The sequence below is a fragment of the Mycothermus thermophilus genome, assembly GCF_041956435.1.
Source record: "Mycothermus thermophilus strain CBS 625.91 unplaced genomic scaffold VTJ04scaffold_2, whole genome shotgun sequence".
Classification (NCBI taxonomy): domain Eukaryota; kingdom Fungi; phylum Ascomycota; class Sordariomycetes; order Sordariales; family Chaetomiaceae; genus Mycothermus; species Mycothermus thermophilus.
This window is the reverse complement of record NW_027191428.1, coordinates 4,151,171-4,178,414: the sequence shown is the minus strand read 5'-3', so window position 1 is coordinate 4,178,414 and position 27,244 is coordinate 4,151,171. Positions and strand designations below refer to the sequence as shown.

The following is a 27,244-nucleotide window of genomic DNA, read 5'->3' as shown; positions in this document are numbered from 1 at the left end:
CAATGACTGGGACTGGAGATAGAGACAGAAGGATGAGAGATGTCCACGGTGATGAGAACAGTTGAGCACCGAGGAAGACTCAATTTACTCCAGTCCTGCAGTTTACAGTTAGTAATTGATGCATTTGAAATAACTCAGTATTTGGGGACATACAGCGACAGCCTCTCTGATTCTTTCACTCAGAAGAGGATGAGTTCATCGACTCGATGGAGATGTGAAGTCTGTCTTAGACGGAGAAAATTGTCACCAATTCCAGCCACATGTGGCTGAGCTTATGGCCAGTGAGCTTCAAGAACTGAGGTGTGAGACAGCTCGGACCTGCGTGCATCAATTGACACCTGATCGCAATTGACAATGAGTCCTCGAGTCTAGTTTAGTTTCCAGGTTGGTTTTTATTTTCTTCAATTTCCATAACCAATTCAAGTTATTGGTATCCGTCCAGGAAGGGCAGATTGGTTGTTTCGAGCTCTTCACTCTGAAAAGCATCAGCCACCGCTCTTGCTCTGCTCGTGGCCCAGAACTGGACTCGGCAAAGTGGGGCTGCCCGCCGCCCCATCCGCAGCCTCTCATTGGCCAGCACTTGTAACCCTACGCAAATCGGCCCCCCCCCACAGCCCGATGCACGCTCAATTCAGTGCGGTCGGTTGAGAAAATCCATTTGCGAGATTCTGCTTTGGGAACATTTCACCCATTTGCAACCACCACCATCAACCACCGCCTGTTTCCTCAACACAAAACCATACGCCCTTAAACATCCTGCCTTCATACCAAAAGAAGATATGGGGGGCAAGTCTGGAAACAAGGCCGGCTACTTCGACAAGCTGAAGGGCTTGTTGGAGGAGTACAAGTCCGTCTTCGTCGTCACCGTCGACAATGTCTCGTCGCAGCAGATGCACGAGATTCGCCAGGCCCTCCGCGGCCAGGGCGTCGTCCTGATGGGCAAGAACACCATGGTTCGTGCTCTCTTCTCTTATCATATTTCTCTCAGAAGAAACCCTGCTGCTGACACCCCCCACAGGTTCGCCGTGCCCTCAAGACCTTCGTCGCCGATACCCCCGAGTACGAGCGCCTGCTCCCCTTCGTCAAGGGCAACATCGGCTTCGTCTTCACCAACGGCGATCTCAAGGAGATCCGTGACAAGATTCTCTCCAACCGCGTTGCCGCCCCCGCCCGTGCCGGCGCTGTTGCCCCGGTCGACGTGTGGGTGCCCGCCGGCAACACCGGTATGGAACCCGGCAAGACCTCCTTCTTCCAGGCCCTCGGTGTCCCCACCAAGATCGCTCGTGGTACCATCGAAATCACCACCGACCTCAAGCTCGTCGAGGCCGGCGCCAAGGTCGGCCCCTCCGAGGCCACCCTGCTCAACATGCTCAACATCTCGCCCTTCACCTACGGTATGGGCATCGCCCAGGTCTACGACCAGGGCAACACCTTCCCGGCCTCGGTCCTCGATATCGGTGAGGAGCAGCTCCTGAAGTCCTTCAGCACTGCCATCACCACCGTCGCTGCCGTCTCCCTGGCCCTCAACTACCCGACCCTGCCCTCGGTCATCCACTCGCTCGTCAACACCTACAAGAAGGTGCTTGCCGTCGCCATCGAGACCGAGTTCAGCTGGCCCGAGATTGAGGAGCTCAAGGACCGTATCGCCAACCCCGAGGCTTATGCCGTTGCTGCCCCGGCGGCCGCTGCGGCTGCCCCGGCCGAGACGGCCAAGGCCGAGGAGAAGAAGGAGGAGTCTGAGAAGGAGGAGTCCGACGATGAGGGCTTCGGCGGTCTCTTGTATGTGTCCCCTTGCGTTGAGTGTCTTTGGACATGCTTGCTAACAACCGAAACAGCGACTAAACGTGATGACTGGATGACGGTGTTGTTGGGTCGGCAACTGTGGTTCGGGTCTGGCGGAGGTTCTGGGAATCTTCTTCATTCATGGCTACGTAGATCGGTTGCGGCTCAATGGAACACTCTGTGTCTGACGGTCACTATTTTCCGATTCGCTTCTGTGTGTGGAAACGGCAAGTTGTGCTGACGAGAATGCCTGTTTTCCAGGTTCCATTATGGTAAGTCGTCTACTCCGTTGTTGTCTTTTGTCTGCCTCTCCTGCCCTTTCCCGGTGTCGATGATTATTCCCAAAATAATCAAAGAGCTTTTTAACCCTGAATATCACTTTGATGACAAACCCATCAAGATGAGACACCATCCATCATTCTATCTTGTCATGAAATTGTACATTATCATACAAGAGGGGTATTGAGGCTAACTCGACCAAGTGTCCCTAGATTTCCATGCGCACAAGAGCCATGTACGTAGTAGGTACCTGACCTAGTCTTCCGGTAGGTCCAGGCAGCTCATCCTCCAGCTGCCACAGCCACTCCAGGCGTTTTTGTCTGGGTGGCCTGTTCTTGTTCCGTAGCCTCCCCTCGTAGAGCCTCCGGCGTGGAGGAAGAGGAAGAAGAGACAAGTCTCCCGTCCCTCTCCAAGACCTCCCTGGCAATCTGTATCGCCTCCTCAGGCACCCCCGCCAAACGCGCCACCTTGAGCGCGTGGCTCTGCCGATTGACGCCCCTGCGCAGCTTATGCACGTAGACGAACCCGCCCTGCCCATCCTCTTGGACATCGGTGCAATACGCGTCCACCACCCCGCCGTCCTCCACCATCAACCCGTGCTCGGCACACAGGTCCGCCACGGCATGGAAATGCGTCGCGAACAGCACGCGCGACCTGTTCACCGTGGCGAGGTGGTGCAGCGCCGCGAACGCCACGGCGGCGCCGTCCTCGGGCGTCGTCCCCCGCCCCACCTCGTCCATGATGACCAGGCTGCGCGGCGTCGCCTGCCGCAGGATGGCGGCCGTCTCGAGCATCTCCACCATGAAGGTGCTCTGGTCGGCGTAGAGGTTGTCGGCGGACCCGACGCGCGAGAAGATGGCGTCGGCTAAGCCCACGGTGGCGCTCGCGGCGGGAACGTAGCAGCCGATTTGTGCGAGGATGGTGATGAGCGCGGTTTGCCGGAGGAAGGTGGACTTGCCGGCCATGTTGGGGCCGGTGATGAGCCAGATGCGGGAGGGGGTGGGGGAAGGGGAGTGGTGTTGTTGGAGGGGTGGTTGGGGTTGTGCTGGTGATGGACTATCGGAAGAACCAGCGTTGATGCTATTGACGCCATCACCACCACCGTTACCCGCAACAACAGCAGTCGGAGAAGCAGCAGTAGTAGGAGTAGCAGTACTTCCACCCCCCCCAAACAGAAAACAATCATTCCCCACAAACCCCCTCCCCACCTCCTGCAACCCCGCCTCCACCGTCGCGTGCCGCCCCCCGACAATCATGGTGACCGGCCGGTCGACCACCACGGGCCTCACCAGCCCGCGCTCGCCTGCCAGCCGCGCAAACGACGCGGCAATGTCGAGCTCGTCGAGCACGCGCGCGTTGCGGCGCAGGCGCACCAGGTTCCGCACCACGCGGGCGCGCAGCGCGGCGAACACGCGCTGTTCTTCGCCGCGGATCTGCAGGCGCGTCGCGTCGAGCGACTCGCCCAGCGACGTCCACTCGGGCAGGTGGAAGGTGCGGGTCGTGCGGGAGGTGGCGAGGGTGCGGAGTTCTTGGGCTTGCGGCGGGGGTTGTTGGTCTTGATGAAGTTGGTCGTCGGATGAAGAGGAGGAGGTCGTGGAAGAGGGGTCGGAGAGAGAAGGGGTGCGCTTCGCGTCCTTGCCTTTGACGTGGCAGACGTGGCCCAGCTGCGGCGTCCAGCGGAGGGTGAGCGAGGCCGCGCCGAGGCGGGCGCGCAGGCTCTCGGTGAGTTCTTCTTTTTGTCTCTTGAGGTCGGAGAGCTGGGCGTGTAGCCGGGAGAGGAGGTCGGAGGCCCCCGGTTTCATGATCCAGACCTCGTTGTCTTCGCCGTAGTAGTCTCGAATGGAACTCGTAGACTTGCGTTGTTGTTGCTGATGTTGTTGTTTGGTTGCTTTGGCGGAGGCGCCTTTGGGCAGGAGGGTTGCGTCCGCGTCGGTGCCTTCGGTTTTGACGATTTCTTGGGCCAGGGCTATCATTTCGCCGGCTTCGCTGTCCTCGATCTGGTGCTGCTGGACGAGCCCTTCCTCGTCGATAGCGTCGCGGATGGCTTGGGCCAGACGGCGTGGTTGGTCGAGGCCGATGCGGTCGATCATGACGGAGAGGCAGTCATCTTCTTTCTGTTGGTTTGTGCTGCTGCTGGCCTTGGTCTTGCTGCGTTTGGAGGAGCGAGGTCGGGAGCTTTTGAGGAGGCTGACGATGTCCTCTGTCGCCTTGATGGTGTTGGCGAGGCGGAGGAGGTCGTCAGCGTCTCCGCGATTGAGGGCGAATTTTTGGACGAGACGCTGCGAGTCGTGGGTCCGGCGCAGGAGGGTGGTGACGCCGTCGCGGAGATCCTCGTCTTCCAGGAACCGGGCGACGAGGTTCTGGCGGAAGTTGATGACCTCGAGCGAGGTCGAGGGGGCGCCTGCGTGTTCAGGGGTCAGCCATATGCACTACGAGTTTCTAAGCAGACCGAGAGCTCATCATACTCAACCACTCGCTCAGCAAACGAGCACCGCTCTTGGTTACCGTCCGCCGGATGGTATGCAACAAGCTCCCCTTGAAAGCTCCATCGCGGATGGTCTGCTTCAGCTCCAGCGCGCGCATGCTATGCTTGTCGATCGTCATGACATGCATGCTCTCATGGCGCACCGGCGGCTGCAGCTTCATGCTCAGGCCTCGCAGGCGGTCGCCGACGTAATGGAGCAGGAGGCTGCCGGCCTGGACCTCGGGCTCGGTGAGGGCGGCGGCAGTCTCGGCGGGTATCTCAGACTCGAGCACCGGCCGCCAGTCGGCAAGGCGGCGCAGGGACCCGTCGGGAGACGAGTAGCTTACGAGGTAGCGCTCCTCCTGGAGGACGGCGAGCAGGGCGTTGTTCTCGTCGCTCTCCAGGGCGCGGTCAAGGACAACCTCGCGCGGGGATACGCGAGACAGGATCGAGCCGAGCGAGCTCAGGGTGGCTGGCTGGGTGTAGAAACTACCCGTGGACAGATCCAACCAGGCCAGACCCAGACCTCCGTCGTCTGGGGCTTCACTTGCCGATTCGGACAGCTCATCCTGCCGCCCACCGGATACATCTTCATCCAGCCGGCCAGCGCCGGGTAAGTGGATGGCCATGACATAGTTGTTTGCATACGGGTCCATGAAATTCTCGTCGATGAGGGTGCCGGGGGTGACGATGCGGGTCACCTTGCGGGTGTGCATCAGGCCGCCCGACTTGACCTTCTCGGAGGGGTCGTTGGGGAACTCATCGGCGATGGCTACGTGGCGGTTCAGGTCCTGGACCAGGATCTTGAGGAAGCGGTCCAGCTGGAAGAAGGGGAAGCCGGCCTGGAAGAGAACAAACAAAACCCATCAGAACACCAAGCAAAAGACTTAAGATAACAACACAGGCATGTCTCTCCAACCAGCCTCAACTCGACAAGGACACAATACCATTGGGACGGGGCCGGCGTTCGTCTTCCTGTGGACTACTTTGAGGTTGAGCAGCGGGCCGTACTCCTCGGCCTGCTCAAAGTACAGCTCGTAGAAGCCGCCGACGCGGGTGAGCAGCACGCAGTTGGCAAACTTGTCCATGTTGCGGCGGGCTTGCAGCACCACGGTGGGGTAGGCGGGGGGTTCGTCATGGTTCTCCTCTATAGCTGCGGCCGTAGCAGCAGCAGCACGGCGCGAGGCTTGCTCGGGAAATGGAGGTAGTGGAGCGACCAGTCCCTGAGGCAGATCTTCCAGCTTGACGGTGGTGCGCGTCTTCTTCCCGCGAGCCTGATGGACGACGTAGCAGCAGCCGCAGCAGCATCCAAGAGGCAGATGCGGAGCGGCAGCCGTCTGTCGAGGCCGGCGAGGCCCGGCGAGGGCGGCAGCGGCACCACGCGACGAGAAGAGAGCAGCGGTTACATTCGGCCGGGCGGACCACCCGAGGGTGGCGGCACGAGGGGGCGGGATCGGGCGGGCAGGCGAGCTGAGACAGGCGATCCGAGGATGCGGGACCGGTGCTCGGCGCGGGGGAAGCATGAAATGGCCTGTTTGTCGGAGGAGGAGGAGGAGGAGGAGGAAGAAGGGGAGGGGGATCTCGAGGAGTGTGTTGTTGGAGTGGGGTGGTGTTGTGCTGGCGACAGGAATCCAACAATCGATCGAGATTTCGTGCAAAGTCGTCGGCACCGGACCCGTCTCGGCGCAATTCAGCTGTATCGCCTCAATTCCCCGTCGATTTTGGCTCCAAATCACTTGCTCTCAACGCGACACAAAGTCTGTTTGGCGACGCGACACGACTCACGTGGTTTGCTGGTGGTTTGTTTGTTTGAAGGTGATGAAAGGAAGAAACCGGGAAGTTCCACCGTCGGCCATTGGCACAAAGCGGACAAAGTTGTCTGAGCAGGGTTGGCTGTGGCCCCACTTCGAACCCTGGGTTCCTGGAATTGCCGTCGACTGCCATTTTTGGCCTTTTTCACATCCTCGAGAGCATGAAACAATGAAGAGACACAAAAGGCAACATCTCGCAATGATGGAGAGAAAACACTCGATGACAACCAGACATCGGGAAATCGAGGACCCCAAGCGAGATGCAAGGAATTCAGCCCTACCAAATATGCAGCTCTGGTCACGGCAGTCATCGGAATTTCTAGGGCCCGATGTTTCGAAGGACAGTTCCCCAAAACAGGGGCAGCTCAACCCTGGTGGAAGGTTGCTGTCTGTTGCAGTTGTGGCTGCTGCTGTGGTGCAGGTGGTGTTCTTTTGGTGTTGTGCCGTCAATCCCCAGCCCCCGGGCCCGGACCCCGGCTCACCGTTTCTCCGCCTTGTCCGTCAAGCTTCCAAGATCCCTGCTCACATGGTGCCACTTTGGCCTCCCAATCGGCAGGTTCTTGACACAAGATGGCCCCAAGACATTTCGCCAGTCATGCACCCCAAACCACCATTCCGGACGGCGTCGATGGGCTCCGGAGAAGCCAAATCTCCAGGGATTCACGGAATGCACGGGATGCACAACATGAGGCCAGCATCTGCCAGCATCTACCTTGGACCAGCCAGCCGGATGAGGATGGGATCTGGGATTCTGTAATTTGAAAATGAATCGCAGCACTTTCATTGGAACCAACGTTGCACAACCCACACCAACACCGACCAAGACAGCCATCGAAAGTCGAGAATCTTATCTGCACCGAGCCACCGACCCGGAAAGACATGGAATTGTCGGCCCGGAGTGGACAGCGGCAATGATGACGGGTTGCTGACGAACGACACTATGGCATGTTGTCATTGTGTCTAACGTCTGTTAGCGGCGCCATGTTTTCCCTTGACAGATTCGAAGTCGACCGCTCCGGCAAAAGAGAGGACCCTAGTGCAGACTGGGACACTTGGAGATGGTCCCAGATCGGCCATGTGCTGTACCGAAATTCAAACAACCAAGAAAGTGCTGGCCCCTCCAAAGTTCACCTGCGTCGAAGGCAGCCCGCAAGCAAAAGATGCGCAGCCGTTCGACTCCGGAACAAGCACAACCAATGACCGGGGCCATGCCTCATGAGGTGGACCGATCTTGCTCTCGGCCCAGATGCGCCCGCGGCAAGACGCCGTCGGCATCGACCGATTTTGGCCCCGACTCTGCCCTGTTACCCACGCTTCCCGAGCACGTCTCAGGCCATTTTCCATCAGCTCCGCCCCGCAACATGGGCCATGTCAACCCGAAGAGTGGAGGAGCACCTTGTTACACACACTTACACATGGAAGGCATGGAAGGACTGCTTACCGACAACACACGCACTCTTACAGGCGCGCACGAAACGCATGCCTTGCCCGTCTTGTCGTTCATGGATCCATCCCGGGAGGGAATGGACGCATCATGACGCTTTTCGCCTCTCTCGGTTGTCCATCTGGCCAGCAATTCCCTGAGGTCTCCGCCGCGGTACCCAAAACAGCTCCTCCCCTTGTTTGTCCCCAGTGCCGTCGGGCATTTCCAGCGGTGGCCCTGTAAGTAACTATGTGTGTTCCGTCTGATGAAAAGAAAATACATGGTGGAATGCTGGCACGCGACGTGTGTGTCTGAGTTGTCTGATGCTTTGGGGTCGGGTGCTCGTTCGTCAGGTTCCGCCGCCCCCCGGATGGCCAGAGCAAGCCAAGGTGAACCCACTTAATCTACCTGACCCAGACGACACACCATGCGCAGGGCGTGAGTCGTCGGTCGTTGGGTCCCTTTTCTGTTTGGCGGTGGTGGTGGTGTTCGCCTAAAGCAGAAAAAAAAAGACAGATGGGACGTTGGAACGGTAAGGTAAGGTAAGCTGCCCATGTGTGTGCCAGCCATCGGGATCGGGAGGCCCAGGACGTATAAAGAAGGATCTCGCTCAGTTACCGCCCAACCTACCCCTGCTGTAGTAGCCCTTCTCTCTGATCTGCTTCCATCTTAATACCCGCGTACCCGTTCTGTTGTGTGCTCGGACCTTTGGGGCTTGCCTTGTTATACCTACTCATCCACTTACATCTACAATCCACGTACACCACATACCTACCCATCTCCCTGGACGGTCAACCATCCCAGGACATTTACAACCTCGGATGTGGTGGTGACCATCCTTGAACATCCACGTCGACACATCAACACACGCATACCTACCTGATACACCAACGAGACAGCCACGTCCTCGAGAGGGCTCGCTGTGCTCGCCAGGAGAAATATCCCTCACCACTCGACCTACCTACCTACCATTTTCATCCGACAAAGACCACTCTCATGGACATACCAAGCATGGCGACGAGCATACCTCTCCCCTTCAAACCCCAGATCCCCGTCACGCCGCCGCCCGAATTCCAAATGTTTCCCAAACTCGCTCCGCCCTTCTCCGTCTCCGGGCCTTTCACTGCCCAAGGGCTCATCAACCCTCAAACCCGGCTCCAGAAGCCCTCACAACCGCCACCGAAGTTCCCGTCTCCAGCAGCAACCGCTCCAATCGACCCGTTATCGACTCCCATCAACAACTCCGCTCTAAAACCGCCTCCTCCGCAATACTCCGCCGCTACCGCGACAACCCCCACCACCACCACCACCACCACCAGCTCCGCCAGCACCGCCTCCTCCTCCGCCCAACCCCCTCCCACCCCAACCACCACCACGACCACCACAAGCACCACCACCAACCCCTCCGAACCCACCGACCCAGCAACCACCGCCGCCGCCGCAGCCGCCGCAGCCGCCAGCGCAGCCGCCAGCGCGGCAGCCGCTGCCACCACGGCAGCCACCACGGCGGCGGGCTGCCTCGACCCGCGGCAGGTGGCCATGGCGTCTCGCATCGCGTCGTACTACCAGCAGCGGTGCCAAGCGGTCGCGCAGTTCCAGCAGCAGCGGTGCCAGGCGTGGGCGGCGCAGCAGCGGCAAAAGTGCCAGGACATGATGCAGGCGGCGACGGTGATTGTGGCGTGGTACATCCGGGACCGGATCAAGCGGCGGCGGAGGAGGAGGAGGAGGGCGTTTCGGCGGGGGTTGGCGGCTCGTGCTGCGGAAGAGAAGGAGAAGGGGAAGGGGGTTGGAGGGGTCGGGGAGGGGAAGGTGACCAAGGGGGAGGCGGTTAGGAGGTGGGTTATGGGTGTGCCGATTAAGAAGAAGGGCCCCGTTGATGGGGAGGGGAAGGGGGAGGAAAGCGCGGGGACAACGGAGGAGGATGAGGTGGTTTCTGCTTCTGCTGGGCCCGAGGTGCCTAAGGATCAGGAAGAGAGGGAGTTTGATATTGATCGGGAGGTGCCGCCGGATAAGGACACGCAGCTGTTCCAGGTGGCGGATAATATTATCAAGAGCCACCTGGCGAGGACGGATGTGCCGTTGTTGGGGGTGCTGTCGTTTGATGATAGCGAGAGCGAGACGGACAGCAGTGATGAGGATGAGGAGCTGGAGGATTTTGAGGAGGAAGAGGAACAGGAGGAGGAACCGATGGAGTATGAGGATGATGATGGGGTGGATGATGAGGATGAGTATGACGATGATGAGGAGGAGGACGAGGAGGAGGATGAGTTGATAGAGGACAAGGCGGCATGGGAGAATGAAGCAGCCAAGGCGAGGGCGAGGGGTCGAGCGGCGGCAGCGGCGGAGAGGGCCGAGGCGGCGACCTCGGGGTCTAAGGATGCGCAGCTGGGAAGTACCCGCAAGCGGTCGCACAGTTCGATTTCATGACGGTTGAAGGGGGAGAGGGCGAAAGGGCGTTCTGGGGTTTGACGGTTTGCTTCTTCGGGACATTGGTTGGATACCGTTTTGTGTTGTTATGTTGTGTTCCGTTCTGTGTACATAATGTGTTTGGGACACTAGAGTTTTGTGAGAAGCAACAGCATGCGCTCACTGGTTCATTACTCGACTCGACTTTGGTATACTCTTCATGGACAACATTGTGACTATTGAAGCTTGATATCCTGCAGGGTAGCTGTCGTGGCTGTCATGGAAGCGGTGAGCAGTGAGTGACACGGAGGAGTCGGAGAGCTCAGAGGGAGCTGTGGGGTCTTTGTGACACGACTGTGGTAGAGTGTTGGGATATAGTACGGGTACACATTTGGAACTTAAATAAGAGCGCCCAGATGGGGTTGATGCCCTTGATGAGAGATGGCCATCCCTACAGAGTGCTTGAGCATGTTCACTTGGAGGCTGATGATGATGAAAAGGTGAGGACCTGGTGATGGGTCCCTCTTGAGACCCGATCGGGACAAGCCCGGATTGTGATTGGTTGACGTATGCGGGGAAGTGGGGATATTGTCCCCTGTCAGTGCCTGGCAGCCGCGATGACACCTGATCACCGGGCAGGTCCCAGACAAGTAGCTGCATCCGGCGGGCATTGAGACCAGGTGCGACCTGCAACCTGCAACATCCAGTCCCAACCTCACTTTCCTTCCATCTTCATCTCAATCTCCGTTTTCTTTTCCTTTTTCCTTTCCTCGTTTCTGATTCGGTTTCTTGCTCTTCATGACATTGCGTGTATCCCGTTAAAGGCATTCCAGCTTGGCCCATCAGGTGTTGCCCGTATCTCCAGTTCCTGTCCGAACGTAAACCCAACGTCTCATCTTCACCTCAGTCTTCACTTGTACCGCCACTTGCTGCAAGACTGTGTGAGCTTGCCTCTCTGCCAATTGCCCTTGTTTCGTTCCATCTTGCCCTCCGCCTCTGACAGCGCAAACCATCACCATGGGCGGCCAAACGCCTGACCAGATGGGTCCGAAGAGTGACTACCCCCTTCGGGCCCCCAAGCCCGTGGGCCAGATGATCTCCAGGATCTACCGGGACCGCATCAGCCAGTTCTACTCGGGTGGCCAGTATGAGCACCAGAACCTCCGCGCCATGATAAACGAGGCCGTCGTCTCGGGCGAGCCTCACGTCAAACTCTCCGTATGGCATGCTCCCGGCCACTCTCGGCCCACCTTCCAGGAGGCTACGTCCCACGAGTTCAAGAAGGCCAAAGTCGGCGACTGGTTCGGCCCGGCTTGGACGACGCATTGGTTTAAGGTTGTCCTTTCTGTCCCCAAGGACCTCCAGAATAAGCGCCTGCTCGAGCTCCACTGGGACGCCGGCAATGAGGGCCTCATCTGGGACGTGAACGGCCATCCACTTCAAGGCCTGACAGGGAACGGAGAGCGTGTCGAATGGATCCTGCCGGAGTCGTTCCGCGATGGAAAGGAGCACGTCATCTACATCGAAATGGCCTGCAATGGCATGTTTGGCAACGCTCCTGGTGGCGACCTGATCCAGCCCCCTGATCCCAATAAGCACTTCCGCCTGAACCGCGCCGAGATCGTTGCCGTCGACCCCGATGCCCGCCAGCTGTGGATCGATACCTGGATCATCGGCGATGCCGCCAGGGAGTTCCCTCACGACTCGTGGGAGGAGCACAAGGCTCTCAATGTCTGCAACCGCATCATCGACACCTTCGACAGAAACAACCGTGAGTCCATCAAGGAGTGCCGCAAGATTGCCGAGGAGTACATCGGCCCCAATGTCAATTCGGCCAAGGTCTATGCCTCGGGCAAGGAGCCCGTCGTCTACGCCATCGGCCACTGCCACATCGACAGCTGCTGGCTATGGCCCTTCGCTGAGACCAAGCGCAAGGTCGCCCGGTCGTGGTCCAACCAGTGTGACCTCATGGACCGCTATCCGGAGCTGAACTTCGCCTGCTCGCAGGCCCAGCAGTACAAGTGGCTCAAGGAGCTGTACCCGAGCGTCTTCGCTCGCGTCAAGGCCAAGGTGGCCGAGGGCCGCTTCCACCCCATCGGGGGCAGCTGGGTCGAACACGACACCAACATGCCCAGTGGCGAGTCGCTGGTCCGCCAGTTCCTCTACGGTCAGCGCTTCTACGAAAGCAACTTTGGCCGCCGGTGCCAGACCTTCTGGCTGCCCGACACGTTCGGCTACTCGAGCCAGCTGCCGCAGCTCTGTCGTCTCTCGGGCATGACGCGTTTCTTGACGCAGAAGCTCAGCTGGAACAATATTAACCGCTTCCCGCACACCACCTTCAACTGGGTCGCCTTGGACGGATCCCAGGTGGTTTGCCACATGCCCCCTTCCGAGACGTACACGGCCGAGGCCCACTTCGGCGATGTCAAGCGTAGCATGTCTCAGCACAAATCGCTAGACCAGGACGCCACCTCGCTGCTCGTCTTTGGAAAGGGTGACGGCGGCGGTGGCCCGACCTGGCAGCATCTCGAAAAGTTGCGGCGTTGCCGCGGCATCAGCGACACCATCGGCCTCCTCCCTCGCGTCCACCTGGGTGACTCGGTCGACGACTTCTTTGAGAGACTGGAACGCAAGGCATCTTCCTTCGTGACATGGTATGGCGAGCTCTACTTTGAGCTGCACCGTGGCACATACACCACCCAGGCCAACAACAAACTCAACAACCGGAGGGCTGAGATCGTTCTCCGTGACCTGGAGTTGCTTGCCACTATCGCGTCCGTCAAAGACAAGACGTACAAGTACCCCAAGAAGGAGTTTGACTCCATGTGGGAGAAGGTGTTGCTCATGCAATTCCATGACTGCCTCCCTGGAAGCTCCATTGCTTTGGCTTACAGGGAGTCGGACGAGGTGAGAAAAGACGTAATCTTGAACAAGACAAAGTCAGAAGAGATATTGACGAATATGATATCCAGATGTATGCCGAGGTGTTCGCTACGGGTGAGAAGATCCTCAAGGAGGCGACCAAGGTTCTGGGACTTGAGCAGGTCAAGACCACCACCGTCGGTGAAGGCTTCGCTTTGAACACGTTGCCGTGGCACCGGAAGGAAGTAGTCGACATCTCGGAAACCCAGGCCGCCGTCGCCTGCGGATCCGGGCCGCTGTTGAATCTTCGCCACTTCAAGATCAACGAGGCCGAGCCTGCCGTGACCCTCCGCGAGGTGTCCAAGGATCTTTATGTCCTCGAGAACAGCCATCTCAAGGTTGAGGTCTCGCGCGGCGTCATCACATCGCTTTATGATAAGTTGGCCGACCGCGAAGTCATCCCCAAGGGCCAGAAGGCCAACCAGTACGTCATCTTCGACGACAAGCCCCTGTACTGGCAGGCATGGGATGTCGAGGTCTACCATCTCGACACGCGTAAGCCGTTGCACACGGTCGAGACCAAAGTGCTTGAGCAGAAGCCTCATCGCGTCTCCATCACAACACACACCAAGATCAGCGACAAGTCGCACATCGACACCGTCATCTCGCTGTCGGCCGCGCTCTCGGGCCAGCCTTCGCACGTCGAGGTGACCAGCACCGTCAAGTGGCACGAGACCATGAAGTTCCTCAAGGTCGAATTCCCCGTCGACATCCGCAACACCGAGGCCAGCTACGAAACCCAGTTCGGCATCGTCCGCCGGCCCACGCACTACAACACGTCCTGGGACATGGCCAAGTTCGAAGTCTGCTGCCACCGCTTCGCCGACCTGTCGGAGCACGGCTACGGCGTGTCCATCCTCAACGACTCCAAGTACGGCTTCGCCACGGCGGGCAACGTGATGCGCCTCTCGCTGCTCCGCAGCCCCAAGGCCCCCGACGCGGACGCGGACATGGGCACCCACACCATCCGCTGGGGCATCTTCCCCCACCAGGGCGCCCTCTCCCACCTCACCGTCCGCAAGGCCTTCGAGTTCAACAACCCGCTCCGCCTCCTCGTCGCACCCGCGCCCAACACCAACTCGGTCTTCACCACCGACTCCCTCTGCACCCCGCCCGTTTACCTCACGGCCAACTCGAGCCCCGCCCTCGTCCTCGACACGGTCAAGCGCGGCGAGGACGACGCCGACGTGTCGGCGGGCGAGCTGCCCACGCGCCCGGGGCGTACGGTCGTCTTGCGCATCTACGACAGCCTCGGCGGGCGGGCGCGCGGTGAGGTGGAGACCAAGTGGAAGGTGCGGGCCGTCACCAAGACGAACTTGCTCGAGGACGAGCTGGAGGAGGTGGTGTTTAAGGATGGGCGGTTCAAGGTGGATTTGAGGCCGTTTGAGGTGGCGACGTATATGTTGCATTTGGAGGATTGATTGATGAGGGAGTGGGGGAGGCGTTGAACGGGGAGGGGGTTGTTGAGTTTGGGATAGGACATACTGCTCTTGTTTATTGATTGGGATGGGTGTTTAAAGATAAGATAGGGTAGCAGGCATGGGGATATGCTTGTACGTAGCATTGATTGAGTCTGGTTTACGGAGTATGGGGTTCAATGAATGGAGAAAACCTCCTGCGGCTCAGCTCTCGATGTCAACTTGTGTTTGTGACGTGTTGTAGTGTTTATGTATACCTAGCCATGGAGGGGAGTTGACCGGTCCTCTCTTCGTTCACTTCAAGTATTTCCATAGTGTTAAGCCAATCAAGCAGTGTTGGAAACGTTATGAGATGAGACGCCACCGAGAAAACGACAAACGGTATATTCAACCCACCCACAATGGCCCTTGTATGTACATACTTCATAACATCCAACATCACCACGGCTAAGGCCTTCAGCAACATCACCAACACTAATAGTGACAACAACCCCCGTCCCCATCTCCCAAGATGGCCAAACCATGGAACGCCGCAACGCCCGACATCCAGCGAGGTAATTAAATACCCGAATCCCAAGAGAAGCAGACCCGAGCCAGTCCCAAGAAGAACCAACCCCCCAGTTGCACAACCGCGGACTTCACCACCTTTGCACAGCAAAGCAGAAAGAAACATGCCAAACAAACCCCAGCACCTGGACGCATGATGGCCAACCATGCCCACATTCCGTCAAACAGACAGCCGGCATTTTCTAAGTCGCATCCTCGGGCAACTCCTCCACCACCCTCTCCACCATCTCAATCAGCTCGTCGATATCCGGCCTCTCGCTCGGCTCCACGCGCAAACACCTCCTGACCACCTCCCGGACCGGCTCGCTGATGGAATACTCGTCCGCCGCCGCCGCCGCAGCACTGCCACTTCCCCCCGCCCCAGCAGCCGGACCCTTCCCCTTCTGCTGCGCCTTTTTCCCACCCCTCGGACCCTCATCCGGAAACCGCCAGTCGCCCGACAAGACGCAAATGCTGAGCGACCCGCCCGTCTCGTCGGAGCGCATCTCGAAGGGGGATTTCCCGACCAGACAGGCGTACAGGGTGCAGCCGAGGGACCAGATGTCGACCTTGGTGTCGATGACGGTGCCGGTTTTCACGTCAAACAGCTCCGGCGCGCGGTAGGGCATGGTGCTGTGCTCGGCGGCGGTGTCTTGGGTCTGGATGGCCAGGGAGCGGGAGGTGATGGGTAAGGGAGAAACGGCGATGGAGCCGAGGTCCATCAGGATGGGGTCGGTGCCGGAGTCGGAGATCATGATGTTTGCTGTTTGCGGGGGGGTGTTAGTTCGAAGAAAAAGGGGGGAGACAGAAAACGACTTACCAGGCTTGATATCCCGATGCGCATAACTCCTCCTCTGCCCCGGCGCAGCCGCAGGCAGGCGCTCATCCTCCGTCATCAGCGGGCGTTGCTGTTCGGACTCATCATCTTCATCCGCCGTGCCAGCAGGGGCAGCGCCTCGCTGCTGCTGTTGTTGCTTCTTCCCCTTCTTCCCTTTCGCTGCTCCACCCGCCGGCACCTCCATCCTCTCCCCATTGCTCCCACCCGCCTCCGGGCCCGGGCCGGTATACACATGCATATCCCTCAACGCCCTGCACACGCCCAGGAACAGCAGCATCAACTTCTTTTCCGGAAACCGCGCGTGGTTGACCAGGTTCGCGTTGATCATGTCCTGCAGGTTGCCGCGGCGGTAGTAGGGCAGGAGGACGTAGACGGTTTTGGAATCCTCGCCGCCGCCGCGCTCGGTGGCGATGGAGTAGTCGACGCAGTGGATGATGCCGGGCGAGTGGGCAAAGAGCTTGTAGGCCTCCACCTCCTTCATGGCTTGGGCGACCGACTCGGCGCCGAAGGGACAGCGGATCTTTTTCAGGGCGAAGAGCTCCGAGGTGGAGGTGTCTTGGACGAGGTACACGTAGGAGAAGCCGCCCTGGGGAGGGAGGGAGGGATGGTGAGTACAGACCTAGTAAATCCAGACAAGATGGAGGGAGAGAAAACATACCTCGCCCAGGAGACGCAGGATCTTGAAACTCCTGTTGTTGATCTTGAGGGTGGGGGAGCTGGGAAAGCAGTTGAGGCAGCTCCCCAGGGAGGAGACGAGGTCGTAAAAGACTTGGGTCATGGTGTGTGTTTTGCTGTGGCGCGCTTTGGAGTGCGGCGCCGGTTGGGAAAGTAGTCGATTTCGATGTCGATGACCGGCAGATGGGGTCAATTGTCCTCGTTTTGTCCCAACGTTTCTTGCCGTCCGGTCTTGATTGGGATCAAGTGAAGGCGAGAAAGATCAGGCTAGGTACCGGTACCCAAGGGAGGTATCCTCGTCGCACATGCAATCAACCGGCGGTGGATCCGTCAATTGAGCAGCAAGTAAAGAGAAAAGGCAGGCTAAAAAAGGATCAAGGGAAAACTGTTGGGTCAGCAGCAGCCTGCATGCATCTTTTTTTCAGCGTTGTCTGGTGGGTTGGTTGTTGCGAGGTGTCAGTGGGGGGAGAAGGGAACCTGGCCTCACCTAACTCCGTAGTCTCAGCCTCAGCCTCAGCCTGTTGCGTGTCTGGCGTGTCTGAGGTGGGCGGTCCCTGGCTGCGGAAGCATCGGAAGAGTGGGGCCTTTCCCGCTGGGCCAGTCCAGGATGTGAAGAGCTTTGCTTCCCTCCATCAACACCAACACCTCAACAACCTCACCTCTTTCATAAAATCATCACATCACCTCAGCTTCCAAGCTAGACAGATAGACAGAGATTCAAACTCAAGAAATCAAACAATTCAATTACAAGAACCCTACTCAACATATCTTACTCCAACAGAGAAAAAAACGAAGACATGAGAAATTAAAGATATAAACCAAGGCCAAGGCCATCATCCATCATGTCCCTCTTCTAGTGCCCCTTTCTTTTCTCCGGACGGAACCTGGAACTTTCCTCTGCCCAACACCCACCACCACCTAGGTACCTGAGGTGTCAGACCTACCTAGGTTAGGCCGTACATCCCTACCTCCTAGCTCCTTCATAAATAGGCACAACCTCCCAAGTCTTTTTGTATGCATACCAGACACGCACTCCACACACATCACCAAACCACCGGAACGAAGGAGTCAGAGAAAAAGAAAGTAGAAACATAGAATAAAACGACAAGAAGAATCATAAAAACATCATCATCCCCCCCCTCATAACTCAAAAAGCATCCTCAAAAGGACAATCCACGCTCCCATGCCCATCCCTCTCGCACAGCGCGCACCACTTATCCGCCTCCACCACCCCGCTCGTCTTGCCCGCCACGGGGCCTTGGTCCGAAAAGCTCGGCATCGGCCGCAGCGTCGGGGCCGGGGCATTCGCCACGCCCGTAGTAGTAGTAGCAGTAGTAGAAAGAGCCGCACCACCACCACCGGGAGTAAGAACAGCAGGATGCTTCATCGTGGTAGGCGTGACGGGCTTCATCGGCGACAGCGGCGCCGGCTTGATCCCCAGGGCATCCACCTCGAGGGCATCAAAGTCGGGTGTCTCTGCTGCCGAAGTCAACGGGGCGCCGCCGTCCTCGTTGCCGTTCCCAGCCGCAGCAGCAGTAGTAGTAGTAGCCTCAGGCTTCTTCTGCTGATCGCTGGTCGTAGTCGTCCCAAACACGTTGGTGCAAGAGAGGATATCATGCCCAGCCGCCTCGCAAATCTCGCACCACAGCGAACTATTCTCCGTCGCCGTGCTGTAGGCATCGCTCTCCCCCGTCACCGTCTCCTGCTGCTGTGGTTGGGTCAGGGTATTCTTCCTCGAGCCCGCGCCCGCGCCCGCGCCGCCTGCGGGGGCAACCACGGCCGGGATGCTCGCCGTGCTGGGCGCCTTGGGGGACGTCACCGTCACAGTGCCGCGCGAGTCGCGGATCGAGCTGCGCTGATGCTGCTCATGGCTCCCAACTGTCACGCCGCTAGCGCGGTTATTGGGCCCAACGGCCGTGACGACACTTTGCCGACGCATCACCTCGAGCTCCCTCTCGAGCTCCTCCTCGCGCGCCGACTTGCTCTCGAGCAGCGCGCGCAGCTCCGCCACCTCGCGCTCCAGCTTGTCGCGCACGAGGCGGTCTTCGACGGACTCGTGATGAGGGAAAGACGACGGGCGTTGGGTGGGAGTCTTTTCGGGGCTGTTCTCGCCGGGCACCGAGTCGCGGCTGAGCGAGTGAATAATCGCCTTCAACCCGCGGATCTCGTCCTCCTTCTGCTCCAGCTCCTTTCGCAGATCGTTCACAAGCGCAGCAGTAGCACCGCCGCCGCCGCCGCCATTAGCAGCGGTGGCATTTGCCAACGCTTCCCTCGCCTTCTCCTTCTCCCTCCTCAACTCAGCCCTCGTCCTCTCCACCTCCCCTCTCAAAAACTCCACCTCCCCCCTCGCTTCCGCCTCCCCCCTCCTCGCGTCTTCCAACCCTTCCTCGAGCTCCTGCACCAGCTCCTCCAGCTGCTTCAGCTGCGCGGCGATGGTATCCACGTCGGCGGTGCGCTCCTGCAGCTCCTGGATCTCGAGCATCAGCTCCTCGATGCGCTTCTCATACACCCGCTCCGTTTCCGCGCTCGCCATCTCCAGCGTGTCGATGGTGCTGCGGAAGTCGGCGCGGTGCGCGTCAAACTCGGCCGTGAGCTGGGCGATCTTGTCGTTTTTCTCGCGCACCAGCGCGCGGAGCTGCGCCGTGTCCTTGTCGCCGAGGCTATCCCTCCGCGGTGGTGCCGGCGGACCTTCCGAGTTCTCGATGAGTCCTTGCAATTCGTTCAAGCTACTCTCCATCTCCGCCAACGTCTGCGCCTGCTCCTTGAGCTGGCGATCCCGCTCCTCCAGCTCGGCGCGCAGCCGCTCCACCTCCTCCTCGGCCGCCGAAGCGTGATTCCCCGTCCGCGACATGGCCCTCGACGCGGGCCGCACTTTCAGCGCAAACGACGACACCGACGAGCCCAGGCTGCCGTTGGTCTGCGTCCGCTGGATGCCGAGCCCCGGGACCTCGTCATCGCCCATGTTGTGGTGGTGCGGCCCGCCGGTGCCGCCGCCGAGGGCGCCCAGAGCAGAGGCGCTGCGCGGGCCCACGCTAGGTTTCCGCGCGTGTCCTCCTCCTCCTCCTCCTCCTCCTCCGGGTCCCGGCCCCGGTCCCGGCGTTGCTCGCTTACTCGGGTCACCTGCTGCGCCGCCGGCATTGCTGCGGATGCTGGCGCCGAATTTGTTGGCCGACGTCGGAGTGCCGAAGCGAGGCGGGTTCGTCGGGCCGGTTTGCGGGGGCGCGGGGGTAGCGATGCCCGTCGTTCGCGGGCCGGGGGTCATGAGCCTGCGCACGGGCGACTCCGGGCGTTGCAGGGACGGGCGGACCTTTTTTCCGAGTGGGCTCGCGGCGCGGGTTGAGGGGCCGACCGACTGACTGAGCTTGGGTACGCCGGGCGTGGAAGGGGTGTAGTTGGCGGCGTTGTGGCTGGCGACGCGCAGGCCGCCGCCGGCGCTGGCGGGCGTGATGGGATAGGAGGCGCTGTTGGGGATCGGGGGCGGTTCGCGTTTGATGGCTTTGGAAAGGGGGAGGAAGATGCCGGCGCCGGGTTGGACGGTGGTGAAGTAGTAAACGCTGTACGAGTCAGACAAGGCCCGAAATACGTCAGTACTAACTATGGCCGTGTTTGTTTCTCTGAAGCATTCTTCAAGTCAAACTCACCCGTCGACATCGCCACTATTCTTGCCCCTCGGCGCAAACTCGGGATGCAGCTCGACACCCGCAAACGTGCCCTTCCTGCCGGCCACGGGACCAATAAATCTCACCGTGCCCGTCATGCCCCCAGGCACCTCGACCGTGTCGCCGATGGCGACCTCATCTGCGGCGCCGGCGAGACGACCCGGGGTATGCGGCGGCGGCATGGGCGGCATGGGATCTGCAGCAGCAGCAGCGGCGGCAGCGGCAGCGTTGTTATTCAAGACGGTGTTGTATGCGTAGGCATGCGAGTCATCCGGAATGGCGGCGAGCGAGTTCTGGGTCAGGGCGGCAACGGACCCCTTGCGCGAGAGGGACGGGGGTGGTGGTGGCGCCGCGAGACGCGAGGGCGAGAGCTGTGGCTGTTGATGATGTGTTGCTGCTCCTTGGTGGGCTGCGTAGAGCTGGTTGAGGTTCGGGGTCGATGCGGTGGTTGTGCCGCCGCGGAGGGGACGTCGTGAGAGTGTGTGACGGGTGGTTGTGTTGTATGTGGACGAGGCAGCGGTGGTGGTGAAGGACATGATGATGGGCGGGAAAAAAAGAAAGCGGAAGCAAAGAAATGGAAGATGCAGCCCGGTTTGGGGGGCCGCCCTGGACGACCGGTAACCGACTTTATTGTTTACAAGCCCCACCGGGCTTCAACTCCCGTCATTCAGCTTGCTTCGCCCAAGCTGGAGAAGGTTCCAAAGCGTCGGGTTTTCGACACCGCCGGTTGCGATTTTCTGTCGATCAACCCGCCAAAATGGATTGAATGAATAATCGTCCCTGTCCGGCCACTTTCGGGTGTCTGCAGTTGCAGCAGTTTGCAGATTGCAGCTCAGTTCGTGCTTGTCGGCGGGAGCTAGGGAGCTTAGGTAGCTTGGTCAAGTCGGGGATGTCGGGAATGTGTTCAGGCACTCCACAGGTAAAGTGTTCCAGTTCCTTATTTCAAACAAGACGGCAACCTGGCCTATGAGGCGGCGAGATGGATATGGGATGACGAATTCAATGATCGACGAGGCCCTGGTGTAGAATTGGGCGATTTTTGGTCCAGCAAATAGAGATGATAGAGAAGACAGCGTGGGAAATGAGAGGGTACCAATACGGCCTGTATGGCTGGCTGAGAGCAGTCATCCAAGACAAAAGCGGCGGTTAGTGGTAGGTAAGTGGCCAAGAAAAAGAAGGGTGAGAACTGAGCGAGAGAAGAAACAATGAGAACAAACACGATCATGACACGACAGACCCAAAAACACAACATGGAAATTTCCAACAGAAATATGAGAACCGCAGGTAGCGGACTTGTTGACTGTTTTATTGTCATCCCACTTCATGTGCCCACGTCCTAGCGTGCACCACCGCTAAACCCCCCCTTCCGCCTTGTGACCCAAGCACCATCGCTTGCGTCAGGACATGCCATGGCCATGTTGCAGCGGGAGTGGGCTTGCTCTGGGCTCGGTGCTACGGCTGCAACCGAACAATCTCATGCCGATGCGGGGAAGAGGCTGGTACACAGTAAACCCCTCTTTGCTGGAGGGGGAAACAAACAAAACATTTGCTTACTTCCGGTCTGTGTCCTCCGTTGCTCCTTTCTTCCGCCCGGATTTCAAATGTAAACAAACCTTCCAACCACCATGAGAGGGGAGGCTAGAACACCAAGCACCTCTTCCCCGCAGCCCCTCGCAAGCATCTCCACTGGCTGCGATCCTGCCACGCGGCAATGGCTCAAGCATGACATGCATATGCAGAGTCTGGGGATGCTGTCAGGGGCAAAAACATCAAGTTTCACAACCGCCCGGAGTATTTTTGGAGTACTTGTGGGATGAAGGCGACTGTGTATTTGTACATACTTTAAAGGGTTGGAACCCGGCAAGATGCTGTACTCGAGGCCAGCACAAGGTTTCGTGGTTTGTTCCAGCAGCCGACGAAGCTGTGTAACCAATAAATAGCAAACACCCTGTCTACCATCGTCGTGCAACGTTGCCTGGATTGACCAAATCTAGCCCACAAGGGCAGATACCTCCCTCAGTATCTGATCTGTCCCCAGCCGTATGCTCTGAAGGCCTTGCTCTCTGCCGTGGTGTTCCCGTCCGGAACAACGCTCGGCTATCCTCCAGCATTCAGCCAGCCGTGGTTGTCAATATCAACGAATTTCCAGCCATCAGAGGATGGAATTATTGATGGAATTATTGCTTCCGTTGAGCGGCTCTGCAACGGCAAGCTTACCCTTGGATAATTTCTATCCAGCATCACCATCTCAGGCGGATGATTCCCGCAATGCCATACGCAATGTTATATCCGTACTCTCACTCACAGACCACCAAGCTCACGTCGGCGACTCGGGGCGCTGAATAATGTCCTCGCGGCTGACCGGGTGGCTCCCATCGTTCATGACAATGGCCTGGCGATGCCGATGCCTGACCCGTTGCTCCTCCGCCGATTGCGTTCCCTGCAGCGACCGGAGGAGGAGTCTGGCCTGCTCATCTTCGCCCAAGCCCGAGATGTTGACGCTGCTGGGGATCAGCACGCTAAGACGCTCGATATACGGCATTCCATCATCCCCATCAAGATCCGACCGGGCCGAGGCGGGGATGAGGCCCGCGCGCTGCAGCGCCTCCCGGCCCGACGGGAACGCGCGGATGGCCGATACGATATCGGTGATGCGGTTCGCCTTGTAGCGCATGTACCGCTGGAAGTTGCGCTGGCGCTCCTCGGGCGTGGCGCCCCAGTTTTGCTTGGCCAGCCACTTCTCGACAAACTGGGCCTTGATCAGCTTGCCGGCGTCGTACGAGGTGACGAGCTGGTTGATGAACATGAGGCAGAGCTTTTCGGTCATGTCGCGGAGCGGGTATTCGTCAAAGGTCTCGTCGTCGAGAACCTCCTGCTCGGGGTCCAGGGACAGCTCCAGGGACCGGACGAGTGCGGCGTACGCTTTCCATGTATGTAGACGCCCGAAACCACCTTAGAGGGGTCAGTACCACATGGGTGTTGCGCATGCCTGAGTTAGGTCTGTAATAGGCCGGGAATACTCACGAGGATCGGCAATGACGGCAAGGGCCCTGAGATACTTCATGCGTTCATCGTAGTCCGGGCGGGTGATGCCCCAGAGCAGCAGCTCGACTGTGTCCCTGTCATTGAAAGCGCGGTCGCACAGGATCTTCGCAGCCGTCTCACGGATCGAGTGGTTGTAGTGGCCGAGGAGGGTCTCGAGAGTGCTGAGCTGCAAGGCATCCTCAGTCTCCTGGGTGATGTACTGGGTCTTGGGCTGGGGCGGCTTGATCTCGGCCTCGTCGCGCCATCGCTTGAGCAGCAGCTGGGAGCCGATGATCCAGCCGATGGCGCCGAGAGTGACATAGCCGAGCAAGACTCGGTCGTCTTTGAAGATTTTGGTCAGCCAACCCATGGCGCAGCCAAGGTTGCTTGTAGTTCTGAAGGTGGTGGCATGGAGGGGGCTGTTGCGTTGTGCAGCAGCGTTGGTGTTGGTCGTGAGAGTCGAGGGTTGAGTGAGGGAATCCTGGAAGCTGAAAGCCAAGGGTTGCTGAGCGGGCAGATGACGGAAGTGACAAGGGTTGGGAGTGGGTAAGGTGGTTTCTGCCAGGTTTCACCGCCAAAATTTGGGCGGGACAGCGAGTGGGTCGCTGCGATAAGATAACGATGCAGCCAAAAATCTCTGGATGATAACCTGCGATCTCAAACATTGAAACAGTTCAACTTCACCACTTCATCACTTCTTCACTTGCACCTCCCACACAACCACCACCATGCCCGGGTCCCAATTGAAGAGGCTAAAGGCCTCGCTCCGGGAGCAGGGCATCATCGGCCCCCAGAAGTCCAAGAAACAAAAACGCAAGACAGCCGAGGAACTTCGCAAAAACCCCGACAAGCGCCTCCAGCGCCATGAGGCCCTCGCCAGCATCCGCGAGCAGTTCAATCCCTTCCAGTTCAAGACCAATGCGCGCGGCCCCAAGTTCGAGGTCACCACCGCCAAGCCCGTGGGAACCAAGGATGTTATGGGCATCAAGGGCCGCCCCGGCTTGTCCAAAGCCATGAGCGAGGAAAAGGTACAGTCATGAAAGCTGTCTTGTCCTCACTGGGCCATTTTGCTAATATGCCACCCTTTTTTTAGCGTCGCCAAACTCTCCTCGTCGAAATGCAACGGCGGAACAAGGTCGGCGGCATCATCGACAGGCGCTTCGGCGAGGACGACCCCAATATGTCACTCGAGGACAAGATGATTGAGCGCTACACGCGGGAGCAAATGCGCGCCCACAAGAAGAGCTCCATGTTCGACCTCGAGGATGACGACGAAACTGAGGGCCGCTTGACACACATGGGCAGGCCCTTGTTCGACGATGACGAGGATGCCGCCGTCCAGGACGACTTTGACGAGGAGGATCTGCCGTCGGGTGATGAGTCGGACACCGAGCGCGCCGAGCGCAGGAGGCTAAAGCGCCTGCGCCTCGAAGAAGCCGCGGCGGAGCTGGAGGAGGAGGGTCAGCCGGAGAGAAAGAAGACCAAGAAGGAAATCTATGAGGAGATTATCGCCAAGTCCAAGCTCCACAGATATGTAAGGTGTTTGTGTCTCCCTCAGGACTTGCAGCATGTCTAACTAGTTCCAGGAACGGCAAGCTGCCAAAGAAGAGGACAACGAGCTTCGGCAAGAGATCGACAAGACCCTGCCCGAGCTTCAGTCTCTGCTCTTCAAGCAAATACCCCAGCAGCCGGCCAAGGAAGCGAATGCTTCGGCCCCTACCTTGGTCATCGCCGGCAAGGACAAGGCGACCGTCGACAAGGAGTACGATATCGAAGTGAAGAAGCTGGCCATTGACAAGCGTGCTCAGCCTGCCGAACCAACAAAGACCGAAGAGCAGAAGGCCAAGGAAGAGGCGGAGCGGCTGAAGGAGCTCGAGGAGAAGAGGTTGAAACGCATGCGTGGAGAGCCGGTTTCCGACAGCGAGGAGTCTGAGAGCGATGAGGACAAGGACAAGAAGAAGGATGGCGACGCTCAGGCCGCTGCCCAGCCTGAGGATGAGGACGAGTTCGGCCTCGGCAAAGGCGTCAAATACCGGCCGACAGCCACCGAGCTGGGTCTCGACGACGAAGACGATTTCCTCATTGACGACGACCTCGTGGCGAGCGGTTCCGACCTGGAGTTCGACAGCGAAGACTTTGAAAGCGAAGAGGGAAGTGATGAGGAGGCATCTGAATCTGAGGAGTCCGATGAAGACGACGACGAGTTTGTCAAGGACATCTTGGATGAGTCCGTCACCAAGGATCCTGTCTTCAAGGCACCTGAAAACGCCAAAGGGAACGACGACAATCGCATCCCTTACACGTTCCCGTGTCCTCAATCCCACGACGAGCTTCTCGAGGCGTTCAAAGGGGTCGATGTGACGAAGCATCCAGTCTGCGTCCAGCGGGTTCGTGCTCTTTACCATCCCAAGTTGGACGCCAAAAACAAGGAGAGGCTGGGCAAGTTTTCGGAAGTCCTGGTGCAACATGTCGCATACCTCGGCGATCGCTTCGAGCCACACTGGTTCCCGGCCTTGGAAAGCCTGAGCCGGCACATCCACTCCCTGGCCAAGTCTTTCCCCATCGAAGTAGGCAAGGCGTATCGCGCGCACATCCAAAAGATGACCGACGAAAGGCCGCTGGCCCTGACGGTTGGCGATCTAGTCATCCTGACCGCCATCGGCACGACCTTCCCGACGTCGGATCACTTCCACCAGGTGGTCACCCCCGCGATGCTCGCCATTGCCCGGTACCTGGGCCAGAAGATTCCCCAGGCCTTGTCCGACTACGCCACGGGCGTCTACCTCTCCATCCTCGCCCTTTCATACCAATCCTTCGCGAAGCGCTACGTGCCCGAGCTGATGAACTTCTGCCTCAACACCCTCTGCTCGCTCGCCCCCGAGAAACTCGCATCTCGGCCGGGTTTCTTCCCTATGCACGACCCGCCCGCAGGCATCCGCATCTCCAAAGCCCAAGACACGCCCATCCGAAAACCCACCTGCGCCGACTGCCTCCCGCAACCCTCCCTGTCACCAACCTCCGCCGAGGCCAACTCCCTCAAAATCGCCCTCCTCTCCACCCTCGCCTCTCTCCTCAGGTCCACCCTCGAGACATGGCACGCCCTCCCCGCCTTCACGGAAACCTTCTCCCCGCTCCTCCCCATCCTCCAACACCTCACCTCACCCAGCTCATCCCGCCATCTCCCGCCCTCTCTCAACACCTCCCTCTCCTTCCTGCAAACAACTCTCACCCACCACCTCACCCTCTCCCGCCTCCGCCGCCGCCCGCTGGAGCTCCACCACCACCGGCCCTTGGCCATCCGCACCTACATCCCCAAGTTCGAAGACGCCTTCGACCCGGACAAGCACTACGACCCAGACCGCGAGCGGGCCGAGCTCGCCCGGCTCAAGGCCGAGCACAAGCGCGAGCGCAAGGGCGCGCTGCGCGAGCTGCGCAAGGACGCGGATTTCATCCGCCGCGAGAACCTGCGCGTCAAGAAGCTCAAGGACGAGGCGTACGAAAAGAAGTTCAAGCGGCTCATCGCCGAGATCCAGGGCGAGGAAGGGCACGCGGCGAAAGAGTACGAGAAGGAGAAGAAGCGGAGAAAGAAGGCGAGGTTTTGATTTTGATTTTGAGGAGGAGGGGTGGAAAGTGTGTCATTGTTGGTCTTATGATTATTATTATTATCGCCGGCATGGTGATGAGACGGTTTTGGGTCAAGGGATGGTGCGTGGGAGGCTACCGGTGGTGGTCGTGGTGGTGGTTGTTAAGTCGTTGTGGCGTTGCTTGGCCTGGTTGGGCTTTGTATGGGGATATAGGCACTTATGCATACACATCCATGAATATATATTGCCTACTCTACCTGATCCACCCTCATTATAGGCTCTGATCCCGGTGTGTGGGAAATGCTGAATGAATGGTGTAAATTCGTCACGGATCTTGTCCAATTGACACCTCGTGGTGATCTCATTAGGTCATATATATGCACCTGTTTATGTGCGTATTACTCCGTCACCAC

The 27,244-nt window shown here is 58.9% G+C and overlaps 12 protein-coding genes across 12 annotated transcripts; 7 read left to right on the top strand and 5 right to left on the bottom strand.

The window, feature by feature from the left end:
- Positions 1 to 779: 779 nt before the first annotated feature.
- On the top strand, positions 780 to 1,842 carry VTJ04DRAFT_3708 (60S ribosomal protein uL10; the record flags this gene model as incomplete). Its single annotated transcript, XM_069361638.1, has 3 exons — positions 780 to 953; positions 1,019 to 1,779; positions 1,836 to 1,842. The coding sequence occupies 3 exons, from the start codon at positions 780 to 782 to the stop codon at positions 1,840 to 1,842; spliced, it is 942 nt and encodes a 313-aa protein (XP_069222229.1).
- A 500-nt stretch (positions 1,843 to 2,342) lies between these two features.
- On the bottom strand, positions 2,343 to 6,048 carry VTJ04DRAFT_3707 (uncharacterized protein; the record flags this gene model as incomplete). Its single annotated transcript, XM_069361637.1, has 3 exons — positions 2,343 to 4,462; positions 4,527 to 5,367; positions 5,473 to 6,048. The coding sequence occupies 3 exons, from the start codon at positions 6,046 to 6,048 to the stop codon at positions 2,343 to 2,345; spliced, it is 3,537 nt and encodes a 1,178-aa protein (XP_069222228.1).
- A 1,448-nt stretch (positions 6,049 to 7,496) lies between these two features.
- VTJ04DRAFT_3706 (uncharacterized protein) lies at positions 7,497 to 7,874 on the top strand (the record flags this gene model as incomplete). The annotated part of the gene is made up of 1 exon (XM_069361636.1): positions 7,497 to 7,874. One exon carries the CDS (start codon positions 7,497 to 7,499, stop codon positions 7,872 to 7,874), a length of 378 nt encoding a protein of 125 aa, XP_069222227.1.
- Positions 7,875 to 8,770: 896 nt separating this feature from the next.
- On the top strand, positions 8,771 to 10,186 carry VTJ04DRAFT_3705 (uncharacterized protein; the record flags this gene model as incomplete). Its single annotated transcript, XM_069361635.1, has 1 exon — positions 8,771 to 10,186. The coding sequence occupies one exon, from the start codon at positions 8,771 to 8,773 to the stop codon at positions 10,184 to 10,186; it is 1,416 nt and encodes a 471-aa protein (XP_069222226.1).
- Positions 10,187 to 11,182: 996 nt separating this feature from the next.
- VTJ04DRAFT_3704 (uncharacterized protein) lies at positions 11,183 to 14,508 on the top strand (the record flags this gene model as incomplete). The annotated part of the gene is made up of 2 exons (XM_069361634.1): positions 11,183 to 13,072; positions 13,138 to 14,508. The coding sequence occupies 2 exons, from the start codon at positions 11,183 to 11,185 to the stop codon at positions 14,506 to 14,508; spliced, it is 3,261 nt and encodes a 1,086-aa protein (XP_069222225.1).
- A 398-nt stretch (positions 14,509 to 14,906) lies between these two features.
- Positions 14,907 to 15,209, top strand: VTJ04DRAFT_3703 (uncharacterized protein; the record flags this gene model as incomplete). The annotated part of the gene is made up of 1 exon (XM_069361633.1): positions 14,907 to 15,209. The coding sequence occupies one exon, from the start codon at positions 14,907 to 14,909 to the stop codon at positions 15,207 to 15,209; it is 303 nt and encodes a 100-aa protein (XP_069222224.1).
- Positions 15,210 to 15,254: 45 nt separating this feature from the next.
- On the bottom strand, positions 15,255 to 16,667 carry VTJ04DRAFT_3702 (uncharacterized protein; the record flags this gene model as incomplete). Its single annotated transcript, XM_069361632.1, has 3 exons — positions 15,255 to 15,814; positions 15,872 to 16,475; positions 16,548 to 16,667. The coding sequence occupies 3 exons, from the start codon at positions 16,665 to 16,667 to the stop codon at positions 15,255 to 15,257; spliced, it is 1,284 nt and encodes a 427-aa protein (XP_069222223.1).
- A 730-nt stretch (positions 16,668 to 17,397) lies between these two features.
- VTJ04DRAFT_3701 (uncharacterized protein) lies at positions 17,398 to 17,657 on the bottom strand (the record flags this gene model as incomplete). The annotated part of the gene is made up of 2 exons (XM_069361631.1): positions 17,398 to 17,482; positions 17,533 to 17,657. The coding sequence occupies 2 exons, from the start codon at positions 17,655 to 17,657 to the stop codon at positions 17,398 to 17,400; spliced, it is 210 nt and encodes a 69-aa protein (XP_069222222.1).
- Positions 17,658 to 17,711: 54 nt separating this feature from the next.
- On the bottom strand, positions 17,712 to 20,759 carry VTJ04DRAFT_3700 (uncharacterized protein; the record flags this gene model as incomplete). Its single annotated transcript, XM_069361630.1, has 2 exons — positions 17,712 to 20,118; positions 20,206 to 20,759. 2 exons carry the CDS (start codon positions 20,757 to 20,759, stop codon positions 17,712 to 17,714), a joined length of 2,961 nt encoding a protein of 986 aa, XP_069222221.1.
- Positions 20,760 to 21,848: 1,089 nt separating this feature from the next.
- On the top strand, positions 21,849 to 22,450 carry VTJ04DRAFT_3699 (uncharacterized protein; the record flags this gene model as incomplete). Its single annotated transcript, XM_069361627.1, has 2 exons — positions 21,849 to 21,963; positions 22,218 to 22,450. 2 exons carry the CDS (start codon positions 21,849 to 21,851, stop codon positions 22,448 to 22,450), a joined length of 348 nt encoding a protein of 115 aa, XP_069222220.1.
- Positions 22,451 to 22,540: 90 nt separating this feature from the next.
- VTJ04DRAFT_3698 (uncharacterized protein) lies at positions 22,541 to 23,617 on the bottom strand (the record flags this gene model as incomplete). The annotated part of the gene is made up of 2 exons (XM_069361626.1): positions 22,541 to 23,175; positions 23,248 to 23,617. The coding sequence occupies 2 exons, from the start codon at positions 23,615 to 23,617 to the stop codon at positions 22,541 to 22,543; spliced, it is 1,005 nt and encodes a 334-aa protein (XP_069222219.1).
- A 358-nt stretch (positions 23,618 to 23,975) lies between these two features.
- Positions 23,976 to 26,849, top strand: VTJ04DRAFT_3697 (uncharacterized protein; the record flags this gene model as incomplete). Its single annotated transcript, XM_069361625.1, has 3 exons — positions 23,976 to 24,275; positions 24,341 to 24,781; positions 24,834 to 26,849. The coding sequence occupies 3 exons, from the start codon at positions 23,976 to 23,978 to the stop codon at positions 26,847 to 26,849; spliced, it is 2,757 nt and encodes a 918-aa protein (XP_069222218.1).
- Positions 26,850 to 27,244: the final 395 nt, after the last annotated feature.